Source organism: Ranitomeya imitator, chromosome 2, assembly GCF_032444005.1.
Source record: "Ranitomeya imitator isolate aRanImi1 chromosome 2, aRanImi1.pri, whole genome shotgun sequence".
Classification (NCBI taxonomy): domain Eukaryota; kingdom Metazoa; phylum Chordata; class Amphibia; order Anura; family Dendrobatidae; genus Ranitomeya; species Ranitomeya imitator.
The window spans coordinates 269,122,527-269,143,625 of NC_091283.1; the positions used below are offsets into that span (position 1 = coordinate 269,122,527).

Below are 21,099 nucleotides of genomic sequence, written 5' to 3' on the forward strand. Positions count from 1 at the left end.
ACCTGTGATGATCTATGATGCTCTGTGATGATCTGTGATGATCTGTGATGACCTGTGATGACCTGTGATTATCTATGATGCTCTGTGATGATCCTGTGATGATCCTGTGATGATCTGTGATTATCTGTGATGACCTGTGATGACCTGTGATGATCTATGATGCTCTGTGAAGATCTGTGATGATCTGTGATGATCCTGTGATGATCTGTGATTATCTGTGATGACCTGTGATGACCTGTGATGATCTGTGATGATCTGTGATGACCTGTGATGACCTGTGATGATCTATGATGCTCTGTGATGATCCTGTGATGATCTGTGGTGATCTGTGATGATCTGTGATGATCTGTGATGATCTGTGATGACCTGTGATGATCTGTGACAATCTCTGATGATCTCTGATGATCTCTGATGTTACTCTCTGGTTTCTTCTTGCAGTTTGTATTCAATTCGCTGTACTCTGGATTACATATTAGTGGTTTAAGTGTCGTATACAATATCTGCCTCTTCATAATTCCACACGGGAACCTGACCTCATTACTGATGTATCTGGTAAGAGCAGTATGTAATACTATCTGATCTCTATATAACAGTGTCTGACCTCTATATAACAGTATGTGACCTCTATATAACAGTATGTGACCTCTATATAACAGTACGTGACCTCTATATAACAGTATGTGACCTCTATATAACAGTGACTGACCTCTATATAACAGTATCTGACCTCTATATAACAGTATCTGACCTCTATATAACAGTATCTGACCTCTATATAACAGTACGTGACCTCTATATAACAGTATGTGACCTCTATATAACAGTGACTGACCTCTATATAACAGTATCTGACCTCTATATAACAGTATCTGACCTCTATATAACAGTATGTGACCTCTATATAACAGTATCTGACCTCTATATAACAGTATGTGACCTCTACATAACAGTATCTGACCTCTATATAACAGTATCTGACCTCTATATAACAGTATGTGACCTCTATATAACAGTATGTGACCTCTATATAACAGTATCTGACCTCTATATAACAGTATCTGACCTCTATATAACAGTATCTGACCTCTATATAACAATATGTGACCTCTACATAACAGTATCTGACCTCTATATAACAGTATGTGACCTCTATATAACAGTATCTGACCTCTATATAACAGTATGTGACCTCTACATAACAGTATCTGACCTCTATATAACAGTATCTGACCTCTATATAACAGTATCTGACCTCTATATAACAGTATGTGACCTCTATATAACAGTATGTGACCTCTACATAACAGTATCTGACCTCTATATAACAGTATGTGACCTCTATATAACAGTATCTGACCTCTATATAACAGTATGTGACCTCTACATAACAGTATCTGACCTCTATATAACAGTATCTGACCTCTATATAACAGTATGTGACCTCTATATAACAGTATGTGACCTCTATATAACAGTATCTGACCTCTATATAACAGTATGTGACCTCTACATAACAGTATCTGACCTCTATATAACAGTATGTGACCTCTATATAACAGTATGTGACCTCTACATAACAGTATCTGACCTCTATATAACAGTATGTGACCTCTATATTACAGTATCTGACCTCTATATAACAGTACGTGACCTCTACATAACAGTATCTGACCTCTATATAACAGTATCTGACCTCTATATAACAGTATGTGACCTCTATATAACAGTATGTGACCTCTATATAACAGTATCTGACCTCTATATAACAGTGTCTGACCTCTATATAACAGTATGTGACCTCTATATAACAGTATGTGACCTCTATATAACAGTGACTGACCTCTATATAACAGTATGCGACCTCTATATAAGTGTCTGACCTCTATATAACAGTGTCTGACCTCTATATAACATTGTCTGACCTCTATATAACAGTATGCGACCTCAATATAACAGTGACTGACCTCTATATAACAGTATGTGACCTCTATATAACAGTGACTGACCTCTATATAACAGTATCTGACCTCTATATAACAGTATCTGACCTCTATATAACAGTATGTGACCTCTATATAACAGTATGTGACCTCTATATAACAGTGTCTGACCTCTATATAACAGTATCTGACCTCTATATAACAGTATGTGACCTCTATATAACAGTATCTGACCTCTATATAACAGTATGTGACCTTTATATAACAGTATCTGACCTCTATATAACAGTATCTGCCCTCTATATAACAGTATCTGACCTCTATATAACAGTATGTGACCTCCAGTTATTGTCAGGAGACCTCCGGATATTGTCAGGAGACCTCCGGTTATTGTCAGGAGACCTCCGGGTATTGTCAGGAGACCTCCAGTTATTGTCAGGAGACCTCCGGATATTGTCAGGAGACCTCCGTTTATTGTCAGGTGACCTCCGGTTATTGTCAGGAGACCTCCGGATATTGTCAGGAGACCCCCAGTTATTGTCAGGAGACCTCCAGTTATTGTCAGGAGACCTCCGGATATTGTCAGGTGACCTCCGGTTATTGTCAGGAGACCTCCGGTTATTGTCAGGAGATCTCCGGTTATTGTCAGGAGACCTCCGGTTATTGTCAGGTGACCTCCGGTTATTGTCAGGGGACCTCCGGTTATTGTCAGGAGACCTCCGGTTATTGTCAGGTGACCTCCGGTTATTGTCAGGAGACCTCCGGTTATTGTCAGGTGACCTCCGGTTATTGTCAGGAGACCTCCGGTTATTGTCAGGAGACCTCCGGTTATTGTCAGGAGACCTCCGGTTATTGTCAGGTGACCTCCGGTTATTGTCAGGAGACCTCCGGATATTGTCAGGAGACCTCGTTTATTGATTGTTTCCTTCTCTCTGGTTTCTGCAGCTCTTTGGGTTCTTCCTCTTCCCCTATGAAGATGAGAATCATTTATACTTATATCTGATGATGGTAAGTATCAGAGGGACGGATTCATAGATTCTACATATGATGGTGGGAGCAGCACTAATCGCATTCTGCTACCTCCAGAGCTGCACTTCATCACTCACTGCTATGTGGCTAAAACGTTGCAGTAATAAAATGTGGGAGATGTAGAGTTTTCATCAAGTGCTGAGTGATTAGTGAGTGCAGCTCTGGAGTATAATACAGGATGTAACTCAGGATCAGTAATGTAATGTATGTACACAGTGACTGCACCAGCAGAATAGTGAGTGCAGCTCTGGAGTATAATACAGGATGTAACTCAGGATCAGTAATGTAATGTATGTACACAGTGACTGCACCAGCAGAATAGTGAGTGCAGCTCTGTAGTATAATACAGGATGTAACTCAGGATCATTAATGTAATGTATGTACACAGTGACTGCACCAGCAGAATAGTGAGTGCAGCTCTGTAGTATAATACAGGATGTAACTCAGGATCAGTAATGTAATGTATGTACACAGTGACTGCACCAGCAGAATACTGAGTGTAGCTCTGGTGTTTAATACAGGATGTAACTCAGGATCAGTAATGTAATGTATGTACACATTGACTGCACCAGCAGAATAGTGAGTGCAGCTCTGGGGTATAATACAGGAGATAACTCAGGATCAGTAATGTAATGTATGCACACAGTGACTGCACCAGCAGAATAGTGAGTGCTGCTCTGGAGTATACTACAGGATGTAAGTCAGGATCAGTATTGTAATGTATGTACACAGTGAATGCACCAGCAGAATAGTGAGTGCAGCTCTGGAGTATAATACAGGATGTAACTCGGGATCAGTAATGTAATGTATGTACACAGTGACTGCACCAGCAGAATAGTGAGTGCTGCTCTGGAGTATAATACAGGAGGTAACTCAGGATCAGTAATGTAATGTATGTACACAGTGACTGCACCAGCATAATAGTGAGTGCAGCTATGGAGGATAATACAGGATGTAACTCAGTATCAGTAATGTAATGTATGTACAGTGACTGCACCAGCAGAATAGTGAGTGCAGCTCTGGGGTGTAATACAGGATGTAACTCAGGAACAGTAATGTAATGTATCTACACAGTGACTGCACCAGCAGAATAGTGAGTGCAGCTCTGGGGTATAATACAGGATGTAACTCAGTATCAGTAATGTAATGTATATACACAGAGACTGCACCAGCAGAATAGTGAGTTCAGCTCTGGGGTATAATACAGGAAGTAACTCAGGATCAGTAATGTAATGTATGTACACAGTGACTGCACCAGCAGAATAGTGAGTTCAGCTCTGAGGTATAATACAGGACGTAACTCAGGATCAGTAATGTAATGTATGTACACAGTGACTGCACCAGCAGAACAGTGAGTGCAGCTCAGGGGTATAATACAGGATGTAACTCGGGATCAGTAATGTAATGTCTGTACACAGTGACTGCACCAGCAGAATAGTGAGTGCAGCTCAGGGGTATAATACAGGATGTAACTCGGGATCAGTAATGTAATGTATGTACACAGTGACTGCACCAGCAGAATATCGAGTGCAGCTCTGGGGTATAGAACAGGATGTAACTCAGGATCAGTAATGTAATTTATGTACACTGTGACTGCACCAGCCAGCAGAATAGTGAGTGCAGCTCTGGAGTATAATACAGGATGTAATTCAGGATCAGTAATGTAATGTATGTACAGTGACTACACCAGCAGAATAGTGAGTGCAGCTCTGGAGTATAATACATGATAAGTAATATAATATATGTAGATATTTCCAGACTTCTCTTTGCAGTGCTGGTTACATAGGTTTTTTCTGTCTCCATTACCCTGGTTTGTTCTCTGGTTTCAGCCATGCGTTCACATCATCTTATTTTGGAGCGTCCTCTGGCTTTTGGAGTGGAGATTTGGAGCAAGATGCCTGAGAACAGATCCCGTCTATAGGTCCGAAAAAGAAAAAATTCTTCATTTGCAGAGATTTGTGCCATTGTCTCTTGTGCTGATTGGTGCAATGTTTTAAACTCCTCCAAGTTGCCTATTAATTATGGAGTTGTCCTCTTCTCTCTATTGCCCCCCTCTTGGGGACGATGTGTCACCCCCACATTGGATATTACAGGATGTGAAGGAAACCCAGTTCCTCCCATGTCACCAATCCGTGATGCAACTACACAGGCACAGGTCTCCGGCGCCCCCTTTGTCTCTCAGGTCAATAAGGGAACTGCACCTAGACCAAATGACCGCTGGTGAGACTGCCCTGTTACCCACGCTGGGTATTCTAAGATTCGCAATCAGAGTAAAAGGATCAGCCCAAAATTAATTTATGATTTAATTGCCTTAAGGGCGCACTAGGTAATTAAAAGAAATATACAGTAAAAATATATCAAGAGTTACAGTCAGAGTAAAATATAACAATCATAATACAAGGCTTAAAGGTATAAAGCTGGAGGTCAATTTACCAGGTTGAAGGTCGCTTGTGGAAGCCGTGGGGCTCAGCGTTCGGCACGTCCAAGACTTAGTTGCCGGGCAGCCCCCAGAAAGCGTGTGCTTGCTCCCCTCTGGCTGGCATACCCTCTCCCTTAGTTCCTTAGTTAGTCATCTTTCTCTGTTCTGACCCACTCTCCAAGGGTCCCAGCTCTTAACTCTGCTGTGTCCCTCCCCCCTGTGCCTGCGCTGGCTAAGAATCTCCACCCCTCAGCTTCCCTGCACTATCTGTATCCAATATCTAATAAATGGGATAACTTCTCTCAGGATGATCGGATCAGCACACGGGCGGTACCAGCCCACGAGGTTTGTTCCGCCGGTCGCCCAGTGACCAAACCCGGACCCATTCGGTCGCTGTGGGCGGCTGATTTCCATATCTCAGGTTCCAGAACTCCCACGGACCCGGGAGTTGCACTGTCAGATACGCAATTTCTTTAGGGTGAGGGGGATATTTTTTATGAGCCTGTACCTAGAACGATGCGTCCATAATTCATGATTCCATGTTGGAGACGGTTCGACTGGAAGGCCACAATAGACGTGTATCCTGTGGCCACTTGACATGCGTGCTTTAGTTGAGCCCCTAGGCACCTCCTTGTCCCCTGCTGGTGTGGCTTCCTCATTGAGCTTTGAAGTACCTTCTGCCTGCTACACTGAGCTTAATTCCATTACCATGTGTAGAGATTTCACTCACTCAGGTGCGACGGCTGACACTCAGGAGGGACGTTCCTTTAAAAGTTCACAGGGTTTATTGCTTCATAAACCATATGGCAAAAATAACAGAAAACAAATAGCCTTTGGCTCAGGGAAGAAAACAAGTGTCCAGTCCTTCAGGCTCAGTCCTGGAGCCTTAACACACTCAGGAGGGTTTCACCTCCACACATATCTGCTGTGTAAAGCATTAGCCTGACTTATATAGAGCTAACCACACCCAGGAACCCATCACATGATTAGCCATGTGGTCTGACATCACCACAGGTCCTGAAACACATACAGTTAGGTCCATATATATTTGGACAAAGACAACATTTTTGTAATTTTGGTTATAGACATTACCACAATGAATTTTAAACAAAACAATTCAGATGCAGTTGAAGTTCAGACTTTCAGCTTTCATTTGAGGGTATCCACATTAAAATTGGATGAGGGTTTTGGGAGTTTCAGCTCCTTAACATGTGCCACCCTGTTTTTAAAGGGACCAAAAGTAATTGGACAGATTCAATAATTGTAAATAAAATGTTCATTTTTAGTACTTGGTTGAAAACCCTTTGTTGGCAATGACTGCCTGAAGTCTTGAACTCATGGACATCACCAGACGCTGTGTTTGCTCCTTTTTGATGCTCTGCCAGGCCTTCACTGCGGAGGTTTTCAGTTGCTGTTTGTTTGTGGGCCTTTCTGTCTGGAGTTTAGTCTTTAACAAGTAAAATGCATGCTCAACTGGGTTGAGATCAGGTGACTGACTTGGCCATTCAAGAATATTCCACTTCTTTGCTTTAAAAAACTCCTGGGTTGCTTTGGCTTTATGTTTTGGGTCATTGGCCGTCGTTTAATACTAGAGATGGACAATTAGTTTGTCTGCATTTGGCTGGATCTGAGCACACAGTATGTCTCTGAATACCTCAGAATTCATTCGGCTGCTTCTGTCCTGTGTCACATCATCAATAAACACTAGTGACCCAGTGCCACTGGCAGCCATGCATGCCCAAGCCATCACACTGCCTCCGCCGTGTTTTACAGATGATGTGGTATGCTTTGGATCATGAGCTGTACCACGCCTTCGCCATACTTTTCTCTTTCCATCATTCTGGTAGAGGTTGATCTTGGTTTCATCTGTCCAAAGAATGTTCTTCCAGAACTGTGCTGGATTTGTTAGATGTTTTTAGCAAAGTCCAGTCTAGCCTTTTTATTCTTGATGCTTATGAGTGGCTTGCACCGTGCAGTGAACCCTCTGTATTTACTTTCATGCAGTCTTGTCTTTATGGTAGATTTGGATATTGATACGCCGACCTCCTGGAGAGTGTTGTTCACCTGGTTGGCTGTTGTGAAGGGGTTTCTGTTCACCATGGAGATTATTCTGCGAGCATCCCCCACTGTTGTCTTCCGTGGGCGCCCAGGTCTTTTTGCATTTATCAGTACACCAGTGCTTTCTTTCTTTCTCAGGATGTACCAAACTGTAGATTTTGCCACTCCTAATATTGTAGCAATTTCTCGGATGAGTTTTTTCTGTTTTCGCAGCTTAAGGATGGCTTGTTTCACCTGCATGGAGAGCTCCTTTGACCGCATGTTTACTTCACAGCAAAACCTTCCAAATGCAAGCACCACACCTCAAATCAACTCCAGGCCCTTTATCTGCTTAATTGAGAATGACATAATGAAGGGATTGCCCACACCTGTCCATGAAATAGCCTTGGAGTCAATTGTCCAATTACTTTTGGTCCCTTTAAAAACAGGGTGGCACATATTAAGGAGCTGAAACTCCTAAACCCTTCATCCAATTTTAACGTGGATACCCTCAAATGAAAGCTGAAAGTCTGAACTTCAACTGCATCTGAATTGTTTTGTTTAAAATTCATTGTGGTAATGTCTGTAACTAAAATGAGAAAAATGTTGTCTCTGTCCAAATATATATGGACCTAACTGTATATATACATGGTTATGTGCAATAAAGAAATACTCCGGGCTACATCACAGCGACAAGCCACCTATGTGACACATACCTCCCGTCGACTACACACCCTTTAGCTATGCTACATACCTCCCCCCTCTGCCTAAAGCCGTGGGGCTTGGCACTTTCCCCCACTAAACAAGGGATTCTTGATAGGGCATCCGCATTACCGTGCAGCTTTCCTGCCCTATGTTCCACATGGAAACTGAAGTCCTGCAGGGCTAAGAACCAACGGGTGACCCTAGCATTTCTACCCTTTGTTTCCCTCATCCATCTAAGTGGGGCATGGTCAGATATTAGTCTGAATTTACGACCCAGCAGATAGTCCCGTAACGTGTCCACCGCCCACTTTATGGCCAAACACTCCTTCTCTACGACTGAGTAATTCCTTTCAGACGAGGACAGCTTCCTACTCAGATAGAGAATAGGATGCTCCTCCCCATGTAGCTCTTGGGAAAGGACTGCTCCTACCCCAACATCTGAGGCATCTGCCTGAAGAATAAATTCTTTCTTGAAATCTGGGGCCATCAGAACGGGTTGCTTACATAGAGCCGCCCTCAATTCTTGGAAGGCTTACTGTGTCTCTTCTGACCATTTAACTATAACTGATTTTGTCCCCTTTAGCAGATCAGTCAGAGGCGCAGCCACTGTGGCGAAGTTCGGGATGAACCTCCTGTAATATCCCACGATCCCCAGAAAGGCTTTAACTTGCTTTTTGGAGAGTGGTTTTGGCCATGTTTGGATTGCCTCCACTTTCCTGATTTGGGGCTTTATTTCTCCACGACCCACTACATAGCCTAGGTACTTAGCTTCTTCCTTACCCAAAGCACATTTCTTCGGGTTTATTGTAAACCCCGCCTCTCTTAGAGCATCAAACACCGCTTGGACTTTTTCCAGATGACTCTCCCAGTCTGGGCTAAAGATGACAATATCATCCAGGTACGCAGCAGCGTATGGCTTATGGGGTGCAAGGACTCTATCCATAGCCCTCTGGAAGGTCACCGGAGCTCCCTGTAGGCCAAACGGCATCCGGACATACTGGAAGCATCCATCTGGTGTAGAAAACGCCGTCTTCTCCTTGGCTTCCTGTGCCATGGGGATCTGCCAATACCCCTTTGTCAAATCCAAGGTGGTTATATATCTGGCGTGCCCAAGCCTTTCGATGAGCTCATCAACGCGGGGCATGGGATAAGCGTCGAACTTGGAGACCTCATTCAACTTCCATAGTCGTTGCAAAACCTCCACTCTCCATCAGGTTTTGGGACCAGGACAATTGGGCTCGACCAACCGCTCTTGGATTCCTCAATGACTCCAAGCTTCAACATACGCTCCACCTCCTTGGAGATTACTTCTCGACGAGCCTCAGGAATACGATAGGGCTTCACGTTGACCCGCACATGTGGCTCTGTTAGAACCTCGTGCTCCATGACCTTCGTGTATCCTGGCAACTCTGAAAACAGGTCCCTGTTTTTCTGGAGTAACTCCCGGCACTGCTGTTTCTGGGTCCTCGATAGCGTCTCTGCTATAGTAACTGCTCCAACCTCACCTTCTGGGTTGCTTAACAAAGATGGAGTTACTGCCGGCTCTCTATCTTACCATGGCTTGATGAGGTTGACACGGTAAACTTGGAATGGTTTCCGTCTTCCTGGTTGGTGAATTTTATAATTTACCTCACCAAGTTTCTCGACGACCTCATATGGCCCTTGCCATTTGGCCAAGAACTTGCTTTCCACTGTCGGAACTAACACAAGAACTCGGTCTCCCGGATTGAACTGCCTCACTCTTGCAGACCGGTTGTAGACCCTGGCCTGAGCTTCTTGTGCCTGGAGGAGGTGTTCTTTCATGATAGGCATCACCTTTGCAATCCTCTGCTGCATCAGTGCCACATGCTCAATGACGCTTCTGTGGGGCGTGACTTCGGCTTCCCAGGTTTCCTTGGCTATATCCAGGAGTCCTCGCGGATGTCGGCCATATAGAAGCTCAAACGGTGAGAACCCTGTGGAGGCCTGTGGAACTTCACGAATGGAAAACATCAGATAGGGTAAGAGACAATCCCAGTCTCTACCGTCTTTCTCTATAGCTTTTCTCTGCATGCTCTTCAGTGTCTTGTTAAATCTCTCAACAAGGCCATCTGACTGGGGATAGTACACCGAGGTCCTCAACTGGGAGATTTTCAGGGCTTTGCATAACTCCCTCATCACCTTGCTCATGAAAGGTGTCCCCTAGTCAGTTAGGATCTCCTTCGGCAGACCTGTCCGGGAAAAGACATGGACCAACTCGCGGGCTATACGCTTCGAGGAAGAATTTCTCAAGGGAATTGCCTCAGGATAGCGTGTGGCATAGTCCAGGATGACTAATATATACTGATGGCCCCGGGCTGATTTAACTAAGGGACCGACCAAGTCCATGGCAATTCTCTCGAATGGCACCTCAATAATGGGCAATGGCACAAGGGGGTCCCGGAAATGAGTAGTGGGAGCAGTTAGCTGACATGTAGGGCAGGACCTGCAATAGTTCACTATTTCCCGGTGACACCCAGGCCAATAGAATCTCTACACAACCCATTCCTGCGTTTTTTCCACCCCTAGGTGTCCTCCCAAGATGTGTGAATGGGCCATGTCCAACACCTTCCGTCTATATGGACCCACTACCAACTGCTCTACCAACTCCTCCCTTATTTTCGTGACCCGGTACAACAACTCCCCACTCATCAGAAAATGGGGAAATCTTGTGTCTGCCCCCGGCTCCTGTACCACCCCGTTAATAACTGTGACATTATTAAAGGCTTCCCTCAGAGTGGGGTCCCTATGTTGGGCAGTCCCAAAATTTTCACCGGTTACCTCTAACTCCAGAATGTCAGATGCAGGGGACACTTCTTCCTCATCCCCAACCAGAACACAAAAAGGAAACCTGTCTGTCTCTGGGTGTGGCGACACCCTTCCAGGGTTCATTGGTTCCCTACTCTTCCTGGGAGCTCAGAACCTTTTCCCCACAAATCCCAAAACAAACAGAAATCCCGGCCAATAATTATAGGGTGCAACAAGTCCTGAACTACGCCGACTATATGGGACTCAGTGCCACATGCCTTTTCAATGTCCACCCTGGCCATAGGGTAGTCCTTTGCATCACCATGTATGAACCGCACTCCAACTTTCTTTCCCGGGAGCAGGTGGAGAGGAAAAGTGGCCCTCACCAGGGTCACCAAGCTCCCCGAGTCTAACAGTGCAGTTACTGCTCGACCGTTCACCTTTACAGGACACACTTGAGGTCCCTCGTTGGGCGGAGAGTTCACACTGCAGGCTGGATACGCATAGTATGAACTACGGCGTCCCATGCTGCAGTCCATCTGCTCAGTGGTCTGGGAACAACGGGCAGCTATATGTCCTGGCCCGTGGCACCTCCAACAAAAAAAATATCACCCATAGGGACCTTGGGCACCACCTCCCCCGACCTTTGTGACCTTGGATGCGCCACCCCTTTTTGGGACTCAGCTCCCTTCTGGGACCCCCAGTACGGCATGGGCTGCCTCCCGAAGGAGCCTTCCAACCCTTGATATCTCTCAACCAGTCCGATCAGCTCGTCAGCATTCTGGGGATCACCCTGGGCAACCCAAGTCTGTATAGGCTTCGGGAGGGAATGGACAAACCGATCCATCATCACCCGTTCTACCATCTGTGCAGGTGTAGATGACTCTGGCTGCAGCCATTTCTGGACCAGGTGCAACAGATCAAACATTTGGGAGCGAGGTGGTTTGTCTCGGTGATAGGCCCAGCAGTGAATTCGCTGTGCCCTGACAATCAGAGTCACCCCCAAACGTGCGAGAATCTCGGCTTTCAATTTGTGATACTCCTTGGCATCCTGCAAGGTCAAGTCATAGTACGCCTTCTGGGGTTCTCCCGTCAGGTATGGCGCCAGTACCTCTGCCCACTGCTCGGGCAGAAGTTTTTCCCTCTCAGCGACCCTCTCAAACACCGTCAGGAAGGCCTCAACATCATCCCCGGGGGTCATTTTCTGCAATGCGCATCTTACCGTCTTCCGGACATGGGTGTCATCAGCCAGACCTGGGGTTGGGGCGCTCGTCTTGCCCTGGATGGCGGTTGCCAGAAGCTGCATCTGCTGCTGGCTCTGTTGCATCTGCTGCCGTTGCTCCTGCTGGCTCTGTTGTATCTGCTGCATCAACAGCCTGTTGGTCTCTTGCTGCCTTTGCTCCTGCTGTGACTGCATCTGGACCACATGTTTCAGCAGGTCCTCCATTTTCCCCAGCAATCCTTGCTGGCTTGCAACAGACTTGACCCAGGACATTCAAAAATAGACTTACGTCTCCGCTGGGAACGCTGCCCGCACGTCTACCACCAATTGTAGAGATTTCACTCACTCAGGTGCGACGGCTGACAGTCAGGAGGCACGTTTCTTTAAAAGTTCACAGGGTTTATTGCTTCATAAACCATATGGCAAAAATAACAGATAACAAATAGCCTTTGGCGCAGGGAAGAAAACAAGTGTCCAGTCCTTCAGGCTCAGTCCTGGAGCCTTAACACACTCAGGAGTCTTTCACCTCCACACATATCTGCTGTGTAAAGCATTAGCCTGACTTATATAGAGCTAACCACACCCAGGAACCCATCACATGATTAGCCATGTGGTCTGACATCACCACAGGTCCTGAAACACATATATATACATGGTTATGTGCAATAAAGAAATACTCCGGGCTACATCACAGCGACAAGCCACCTATGTGACACATACCTCCCGTCGACTACACACCCTTTAGCCATGCTACACATGCTAAAAGGAACTTTATTCATGAAAAAAGGTGGGGGCCAGGAGTGCTCCTCTCTGCAGACCTGTGACCAGGAGACAAAATGGAGTCACGCCAATCTCTGTTAGTATGCCCGTATCCAAGATGGTGGCTGCTCCCTCATCACACCTCCCTGCTTTAGAGGGTGCTAGGGGGCATCACATTCCTGTGTTCCCCCATGCGCCCTTCCGCACCTTCTCCTTGCCGGGACAACCCATCAGCATTACCATGGTCGCTGCCTCTTCGGTAGCGAATGGTGAAGTGAAACTGCTGGAGAGCGAGGCTCCAGCGTAGCAACCTCCCATTCGTCCCAGAGACCGAGTGTAATCAGTTGAGGGGGTTGTGGTCTGTTTCCATGGTGAAGTGGCATCCGTACAAGTATGGCTGCAGACGCTGCAGGGCCCATACAATTTCCAGACATTCCTTCTCCATCGTGGAATAGGCCACTTCCCTCGGCAGGAGTTTCCGGCTCAGGTACAAAACGGGGTGTTCATGTCCCGTAGTGTCGACCTGGCTGAGCATAGCACCGAGGCTAAAGTCGCTGGCGTCGGTCTGTACTACGAACGGCCGCATGAAGTCGGCTGCCTGTAGTACGGGAGAGCTAGAAAGGGCGGTTTTGAGCACCAGGAAGGCTGTATCGCAGGCGACTGTCTAGTCGACTGCGACAGGCAGCTTCTTCTTCGTGAGGTCCATCGGGGGCTTGGCCAGGGTGCTATAGTGTGGAACAAACCTCCTATAGTACCCGGCAGTCCCCAAGAAGGACATAATTTGCTTCTTGGTCCTGGGGGGGGCCAGGAGATGATGGCATCCACCTTCCCGGGCTCTGGTTTCAGAGCTCCCCCACCTACCCAGTGTCCCAGGTAGTGGACCTCACTCATACCCAGCTGGCACTTTTCCAGCTTAATGGTCAGCCCTGCTCTCTGGATCCACCCTAACACCTGTGCCAGGTGCTGTAGGTGATCTTTTCAGGTGGGACTGAAGATGGCAATGTCATCCAGGTACGCGGTCGCATACCCCCCCAGTCCCTTGAGCAGCGTGTTGACCATCCGCTGAAAAGTGGCAGGGGCATTCTTCATGCCGAAGGGCATCACCGTGGACTCGTACAGTCCAAATTGGGTGATAAAGGCAGAGCGTTCCAGTGCCTTAGGGGTCAGGGGAATCTGCTAATATCCCCTGCTCAGATCCATGATGGTCAGGAACTTGGCCCCGGCCAGCTGATCAAGCAGGTCATTAATGCGCAGCGTTGGGTACGCATCGGTGACTGTCACAGCGTTGAGCCCCCGGTAGTCCATGCAGAACCGCGTAGTTCGGTCCTTTTTAGGGACGAGGACTACCGGTGAAGCCCACGTACTGTTGGACGCTTGGATCACCCCTAGCTTCAGCATCTTGTCTATCTCTTGGCGTATGTGCTGCTGCACCTCGAGAGAGACCTGATATGCTGAACGCCAGATTGGGGGGTGATTGCCGGTGTCCACCTCATGGACGGCTGCCTCAGTCCTTCCGGGCTGGCTGCTAAATAGCCCCCGAAAGGGGTGTAGGGTGACCCCCAGCTGGGAACGTTGGTCCTCCGATAGCTGGTGGCCAACCCCACATCCTCGATGGATCCACTCGCCTTGGCTTGGGTGAGCAGATCTAGGAGGGTTTCTACCTCACCGTCCTTGGGGAGGTTGCACACTGGGTGGTCACAAGCCTCCCTCCGGCTCATGATGTGCCTTCATCATGTTCACGTGGAAGGTCTTCCTCCTTCCACGGGCGTGGTCCAGGGTGACCAGATAGGTGACGGCGTTGAGCTGCTGGTGCACGAGGCATGGACCTTCCCAGGCCACCTGAAGCTTGTTTTGTGGGACAGGGACCAGTACCCATACCTTTTGACCCACCTGGTAGGTCCTCTCACAAGCATTCTTGTCGTACTACCGCTTCTGGTCAGCTTGGGACTGGCCCATATTGTCATGCACCAGCCGTGTCAAGGTCGTCATTCTGTCCCGGAAGCACACAACATACTCAATGGCCGACACTACAGGGGTGGCCAAATCTCCTTCCCACACTTCCTTCACCAGGGCAAGGGGCCCCCGTACATGTCGCCCATACAGGAGCTCAAAGGGGGAGAACCCCGTTGAGGCCTGTGGAACCTCCCGGTAGGCAAATGGAAGGTGTGGGAGATGCCGCTGCCAGTCTCTCCCGTGGGAGTCGACCAACATCTTAAGCATCTGCTTTAATGTGCCGTTGAACCGCTCACACAGGCCATTGGTCTGTGGGTGATAAGGGCTTGCTACCAGATGTTGCACCTGTATCTGCTTACAGAGAGGCTCCATCAGATGTGACATGAACTGGTCCCTCGGTCAGTGAGCATTTCCTGGGGAAACCCCACTCTGGAGAAGATCTCCAGTAAGGCAGTGGCCACTTTGTCAGCCCGAATGGACGACAAGGCTACCGCCTCCGGGTACAGGGTAGCATAGTCCACTACCGTTAATATGAAGCATTTTCCGGAGCAGCTGAGAGTGGACAGAGGTCCAATGAGATCCACAGCCACCCTCGAGAAAGGCTCTTCAATGATGCGCAGAGTTACCGGTGGGGCTTTGGGGCGCTGCCCCGCCTTCCCCACCCTCTGACAGGTGTCATACGAACGGCAGTAGGCAATTACCTCGGTCCTCATTCCAGGCCAGTAGAAATGCTGCACTAGCCTGGCCCTGGTTTTAGTGATCCCTAGGTGTCCGGCCATGGGAATCTCATGCGCTATCCGCAACAATTCCACCCTGAACGGATAGGGTACCACTAACTGTCGGTCCCTGGGCTACGTCTGGGTTCTGTACCTGGCCTGGAGAGGGCAACAGGGGGGTACACCCCTTGCACTCTGGGGGCTGGGGAAACAGGTGCCAGATTAGGCTTACCCCGTTTCCAGGTACTGCTGGCAGGCTTCTTCGGCTCAGGCGCCCTGTTATTAGCATATTCGTCTGCCAGGGCGGCTGTAGCAGAAGCCCCCTTCAGTTTCCGGTCACGGAGGAACTGCTGGAGGTCCTCTGGGCAGTTCCACAAAAACTGCGCCGTGACGAACAGTTCCTGGACCTCCTGGCGGGCGGTGAGCGCTAGACCCGAGGTCCAGTGCTCTGCAGTTCTCAGCAACGCCCGCATGTGGTCGGTCCAGGTGTCCTTTGGGCCCCGCTGCAGGCTCCAGAACTTCTTGCGGTAGGACTCCGGGGTGAGGTTGTAGTGCTGGATCAGGGCCCGCTTGATGCTGCTGTAGTCCTGCTCCGCCCCGGCAGGTAAGTCCCCCAAAACTTCCAGGGACTTACCCCTCAAACGGGGGGTCAGGTATCTTGCCCACTGATCCGGGGCCAGATGGTGTTGAAGGCAGGTCCTTTCAAAGGCCAGCAAGAAGGAATCCAGGTCTCCATCCTTCTCAAGCAGAGGGAAGTCCTCGGCCCGGACTTTGGAAGCCCTGGACTCTGGTGGTGCTGGGGCGTCCAGCGGGAGCCAGTGTTGAGCCATCTCCAGTCGGTGCTGGCGCTCCGCTGCTCTCTCTGCCACTGCTTGCTCCGTTGCCCGCTCTGCAGCTTTCTCTGCCCGCTTCACTGCTTCACGCCGTTCTGCCCGCTCTCCATCCTCTGCTCTACGGCATTCTGCACGCTCTCGCTCCATGCTTCACTGCGTTCTGCACGCTCGGCCTCCGCTGCTTTCTCTGCAGCTGCCATGAGTCTCATATAGGTGTCTTCATTACCCGCCTCGAGACGTGCAACTGCCGCTGCAACAAGGGCCTCTGATGTGGACAGGCTGGGGCGGGTAGGTGGTGGGTAGTCCCTTGCCGGACTAAGCATGGGTGGCTGGCTCCTTGGGGAGTCCGGGCTGAGCTCCCCCTCGCCTTGAACGGTACCGTCCACCAGCACCTCTTCATACACCATAGCCCTGGCCCGCGCCCTCACTGCACTCCTGGTGCCATCTGCCATCTTTGGAACCTCTGGTTACTGACACAGCTGTAACCCTTACCTTGCACACAACTTATTATATCTACACTCTGACCGTCTAGTGCTGGGCTGAGCTTAAGACCCCAGCAGTGAAAGTTACCGCTGGTAGTCTTTAGTGTCTGGGAGTAGGGGTCCCACGCACACTATTACTCTGATTACACACGCTGCCACCAATGTGAAGGAAACCCAGTTCCTCCCATGTCACCAATCCGTGATGTAACTACACAGGCACAGCTCTCCAGCGCCCCCTTTGTCTCTCAGGTCAATTAGGAAACTGCACCTAGACCAAATGACCGCCTTTGAGACTGCCCTGTTACCCACGCTGGGTATTCTAAGATTCGCAATCAGAGTAAAAGGATCAGCCCAAAATTAATTTATGATTTAATTGCCTGAAGGGCGCACTAGGTAATTATAAGAAATATACAGTAAAAATATATCAAGAGTTACAGTCAGAGTAAAATATAACAATCATAATACAAGGCTTAAAGGTATAAAGCTGGAGGTCAATTTACCAGGGTGAAGGTCACTTGTGGAAGCCGGGGGGCTCAGCGTTCCGCAGGTCCAAGACTTAGTTGCCGGGCAGCCCCCAGAAAGCGTGTGCTTGCTCCCCTCTGGCTGGCATACCCTCTCCCTTAGTTCCTTAGTTAGTCATCTTCCTCTGTTCTGACCCACTCTCCAAGGGTCCCAGCTCTTAACCCTGCTGTGTCCCTCCCCCCTGTACCTGGGCAGGCTAAGAATCTCCACCCCTCAGCTTCCCTGCAAGATCTGTATCCAATATCTAATAAATGGGATAACTTCTCTCAGGATGATCGGATCAGCACACGGGCGGTACCAGCGCACGAGGTTTGTTCTGCCGGTCGCCCAGGAACCAAACCCGGACCCATTCGGTCGCTGTGGGAGGCTGATCTCCATGTCTCAGGTTCCAAAACTCCCACGGACCCGGGAGTTGCACTGTCAGATGCGCAAGTTCTTTAGGGCGAGGGGGATATTTTTTATGAGCCTGTACCTCGGACGATGCGTCCATAATTCATGATTCCATGTTGGAGATGGTTCGACTGGAAGGCCACAATAGATGTATATACTGTGGCCACTTGACATGCGTGCTTTAGTTGAGCCCCCAGGCACCTCCATGTCCCCTGCTGGTGTGGCTTCCTCATTAAGCGTTGAAGTACCTTCTGCCTGCTACACTGAGCTTAATTCCATTACCATGCTAAAAGGAACTTTGTTCATTAGAAAAGGGGGGCCAGGAGTGCTCCTCTCTGCAGACCTGTGACCAGAAGACAAAATGGAGTCACGCCAATCTCTGTTAGTATGCCCGTATGCAAGATGGTGGCTGCTCCCTCATCACACAGGATAAAACTTGTTTTTTTAGATTTTCTCAAAGAAAACATAAATTTAAGGAGAATCCAGAAGACCTGGAGGAGGTGGATGAGGAAGTGCTGGCCGAGCGGGAAAGGGTCAAATATCTGAAGGGTGCGACAGACGCCGAAGAGGTGAGTTTGTATCCAGGGCCTTAATCTCTTGTTTTCCATTCTCCATTTGCTTTCTTCTCCTCTTCTTCCAGGGTTTTTCTCTTTTTCTGTCCTCGCAGCCGTATGAGGACGAATTTCAGTTTTTAATGATGTCATTTACGGAAATACAGGAAAAAATTCCACAAGGGGTGACATGTGACCCCACTACTGTTCTTCAGGTTTTGTTTTCAGCGTTCATTTTGGGGTTAAAATGACGATAGGAGTATGGTGACGCCCCAGTCCAACTGATTATTTTTTATTTCAGTGGTAACAAAAAAAAGACGTTTTAAAAAAATCAAATGAATAAAACTTTTGTGTAGCCATTTTCCAAGCCCTGTTACATTTCCCTATGGATGGAGCCGCGTCAGGACTCGTTCACCTCAATGCTGCTGTCTGTTTTATCACTTTCAATGTAGGGAACGTTCGCCGTCTGGATCGCTCATGTTTAAAGGGGTGACTGAACTCCACAATTTTTGTGATTTGATTTTTTTTCTCTTTTTTTTTTTGTACCATAGGGGTTTATTAATTTTAGATTTTGGTCGATCGGAGTTTTACAATCACGACGTTAAAGAATATTCAGACTTATTATTTTATTTTTGTTCTTTATTTTCAATGGGGAAAAAGTTCACATATTTATAGAGATAACAGTACCGACCACACAGATATATAACAGCACTGATCACACACACAGATATATAACAGCACTGACTTAATCCAGATTGACATTACTTTAACGATTTTTTCTTCAGAAGCCAACCATCATCATTGACAGTCTACGCAAAGAGTTTAAGGACAAATCAGGAACTTTCACTTGTAGGAAAAGAAGGAAGAAAGCTGCTGCCCGACACTTGTCCTTCTGTGTGAAAAAAGGTGCGTGTAACTGTGGACCAGCAGTGAAGAGTGAGCCTGAGGGGAAGACTTGGTAGCGGATGATCCGCTCTGAGGGGAGGACTCGGTATTGGATGATCCGCTCTGAGAGGAGAACTCGGTAGTGGATGATCCGCTCTGAGAAGAGGACTCGGTCCCTGATGATCCACTTTGAGGGGAGGACTCAGAACCAGATGATCCGCTCTGATGGGAAGACTCGGTTCCTGATGATCCACACTGAGGGGAGGACTCAGTACTGGTCGATCCACTCTGAGGGAAGGATGCGGTACCGGACTATCTGCTTTGAGGGGAATACTCGGTACCTGATGATCCACTCTGAGGGGAGGACTCAGTACTGGGCGATCCACTCTGAGGGAAGGATGCGGTACCGGACTATCTGCTCTGAGGGGAGTACTCAGTACCTGATGATCCACTCTGAGGGGAGGACTCGGTACCGGATGATCCGCTCTGAGGGGAGGACTCGGTACCGGAAGATCCGCTCTGAGGGGAGGACTCGGTACCGGATGATCTGCTCTGAGGGGAGGACTCAGTACCGGATGATTCGCTTTGAGGGGAGAACTCGGTACTGGATGATCCACTCTGAGTGTTTGTACATCTCTACAGGTGAAGTTCTGGGATTACTGGGGCCTAACGGAGCTGGGAAAACCACTTCTGTATTAGTGTTGGCCGGAGAACTGACACCTACAGCCGGGGAGGTAAGAACAGTCCTACTGCTCTGCTGTCAGCTCTCAGGATCTCGCCTCTGCTGCTCTGTGGCTGCGGGAGATGCAGGACTTATAAGGGAATGTTGCTTGTGCATTGTGCCACCTACAGGTGGTCCTGGGCAGTGCAGCCGACGACAGCGCTGCCTTCATGGGCTACTGCCCGCAGTTTAGCCCTCTGTGGCCGACTCTCACTGTGAAGGAGCATCTGGAGGTCTACGCCACGGTGAAGGGCATGAAGAAAAACGACGCAAATGAAGCCGTAAAGCGGTAAATAGACTGCTGCAAAATAATGAAACGCGTTAGCGCCGTCGTTACTACAGGTTCGGAGTTTATTTTCATGATACTTTTTATTTTATCTTTCATCCTCAGGGTGTCGGACGCCCTAGAACTGAGGAAACATCTAAATATGCCGGCCAAAAAGTTGTCTGCTGGGGTGTCCAGAAAAGTATGTGCCCCCCTGAAAATGAGCCTGGCAGCACCAGATTATTAGATTCATCAATGATGATATATTAGGGGTCTCTGCTGGATTATCAGCGACCATACAATAATGGAGTAACGCCCCATCTTCTGTATTCGCCCCGTAGGTTTGCTTTGCCATCAGCATGCTGGGTAACCCGACCATCGCCCTCCTGGATGAACCTTCCACCGGTCTGGATCCTAAGGGGCAGCAGAGACTGTGGTGAGTGGTCCAGACTGCCCATAGACCTCCCTAGGTCCAATAATCCGACACCTCCCAACCCCACAATATAACCAGAACCAGCGCGGTCTCCGTGTGGTGGACGCTTCTTATTTATTACAGGAGAGCCCTCCGAGCAGCTTTCCGGAACAAGGACAGAGGCGCCATCCTGACCACGCACTATATGGAGGAGGCAGAGGCCGTGTGTGACCGTGTCGCCATTATGGTGTCTGGGAAGCTCAGGTGACCGCGGCTTATAACAGGGGTCCACAGTAGGTCACAGGGTGATCTTCTAAATCTCAGCTGAGCCCACTTATTTAGCAAGACCTCAGTGTGGCGGGGTCTTGACTCCTCTAATTGGACATATCTGGATTCAACATGCCCCATCCTTGGTTGTCAATGGTGATTTTGGCTCAGCCCCATAAACCAATCCCTAATATGGCTAGAGGATGTCCCCATTCTTTACACTGC

The 21,099-nt window shown here is 48.4% G+C and overlaps 1 protein-coding gene across 1 annotated transcript in view; it reads left to right on the plus strand.

The window, feature by feature from the left end:
* Nucleotides 1-21,099, plus strand: part of LOC138663076 (ABC-type organic anion transporter ABCA8-like) — a 95,685-nt gene that overhangs the window by 73,122 nt on the left and 1,464 nt on the right. Inside the window, exons 27-36 of the mRNA XM_069749142.1 lie at nucleotides 439-552; nucleotides 2,886-2,948; nucleotides 4,799-4,890; nucleotides 18,222-18,342; nucleotides 19,110-19,230; nucleotides 19,852-19,943; nucleotides 20,062-20,219; nucleotides 20,322-20,397; nucleotides 20,537-20,631; nucleotides 20,752-20,871. Coding sequence (XP_069605243.1) covers nucleotides 439-552; nucleotides 2,886-2,948; nucleotides 4,799-4,890; nucleotides 18,222-18,342; nucleotides 19,110-19,230; nucleotides 19,852-19,943; nucleotides 20,062-20,219; nucleotides 20,322-20,397; nucleotides 20,537-20,631; nucleotides 20,752-20,871 — 1,052 coding nt within the window. The remainder of the gene's footprint in view (nucleotides 1-438; nucleotides 553-2,885; nucleotides 2,949-4,798; nucleotides 4,891-18,221; nucleotides 18,343-19,109; nucleotides 19,231-19,851; nucleotides 19,944-20,061; nucleotides 20,220-20,321; nucleotides 20,398-20,536; nucleotides 20,632-20,751; nucleotides 20,872-21,099) is intronic.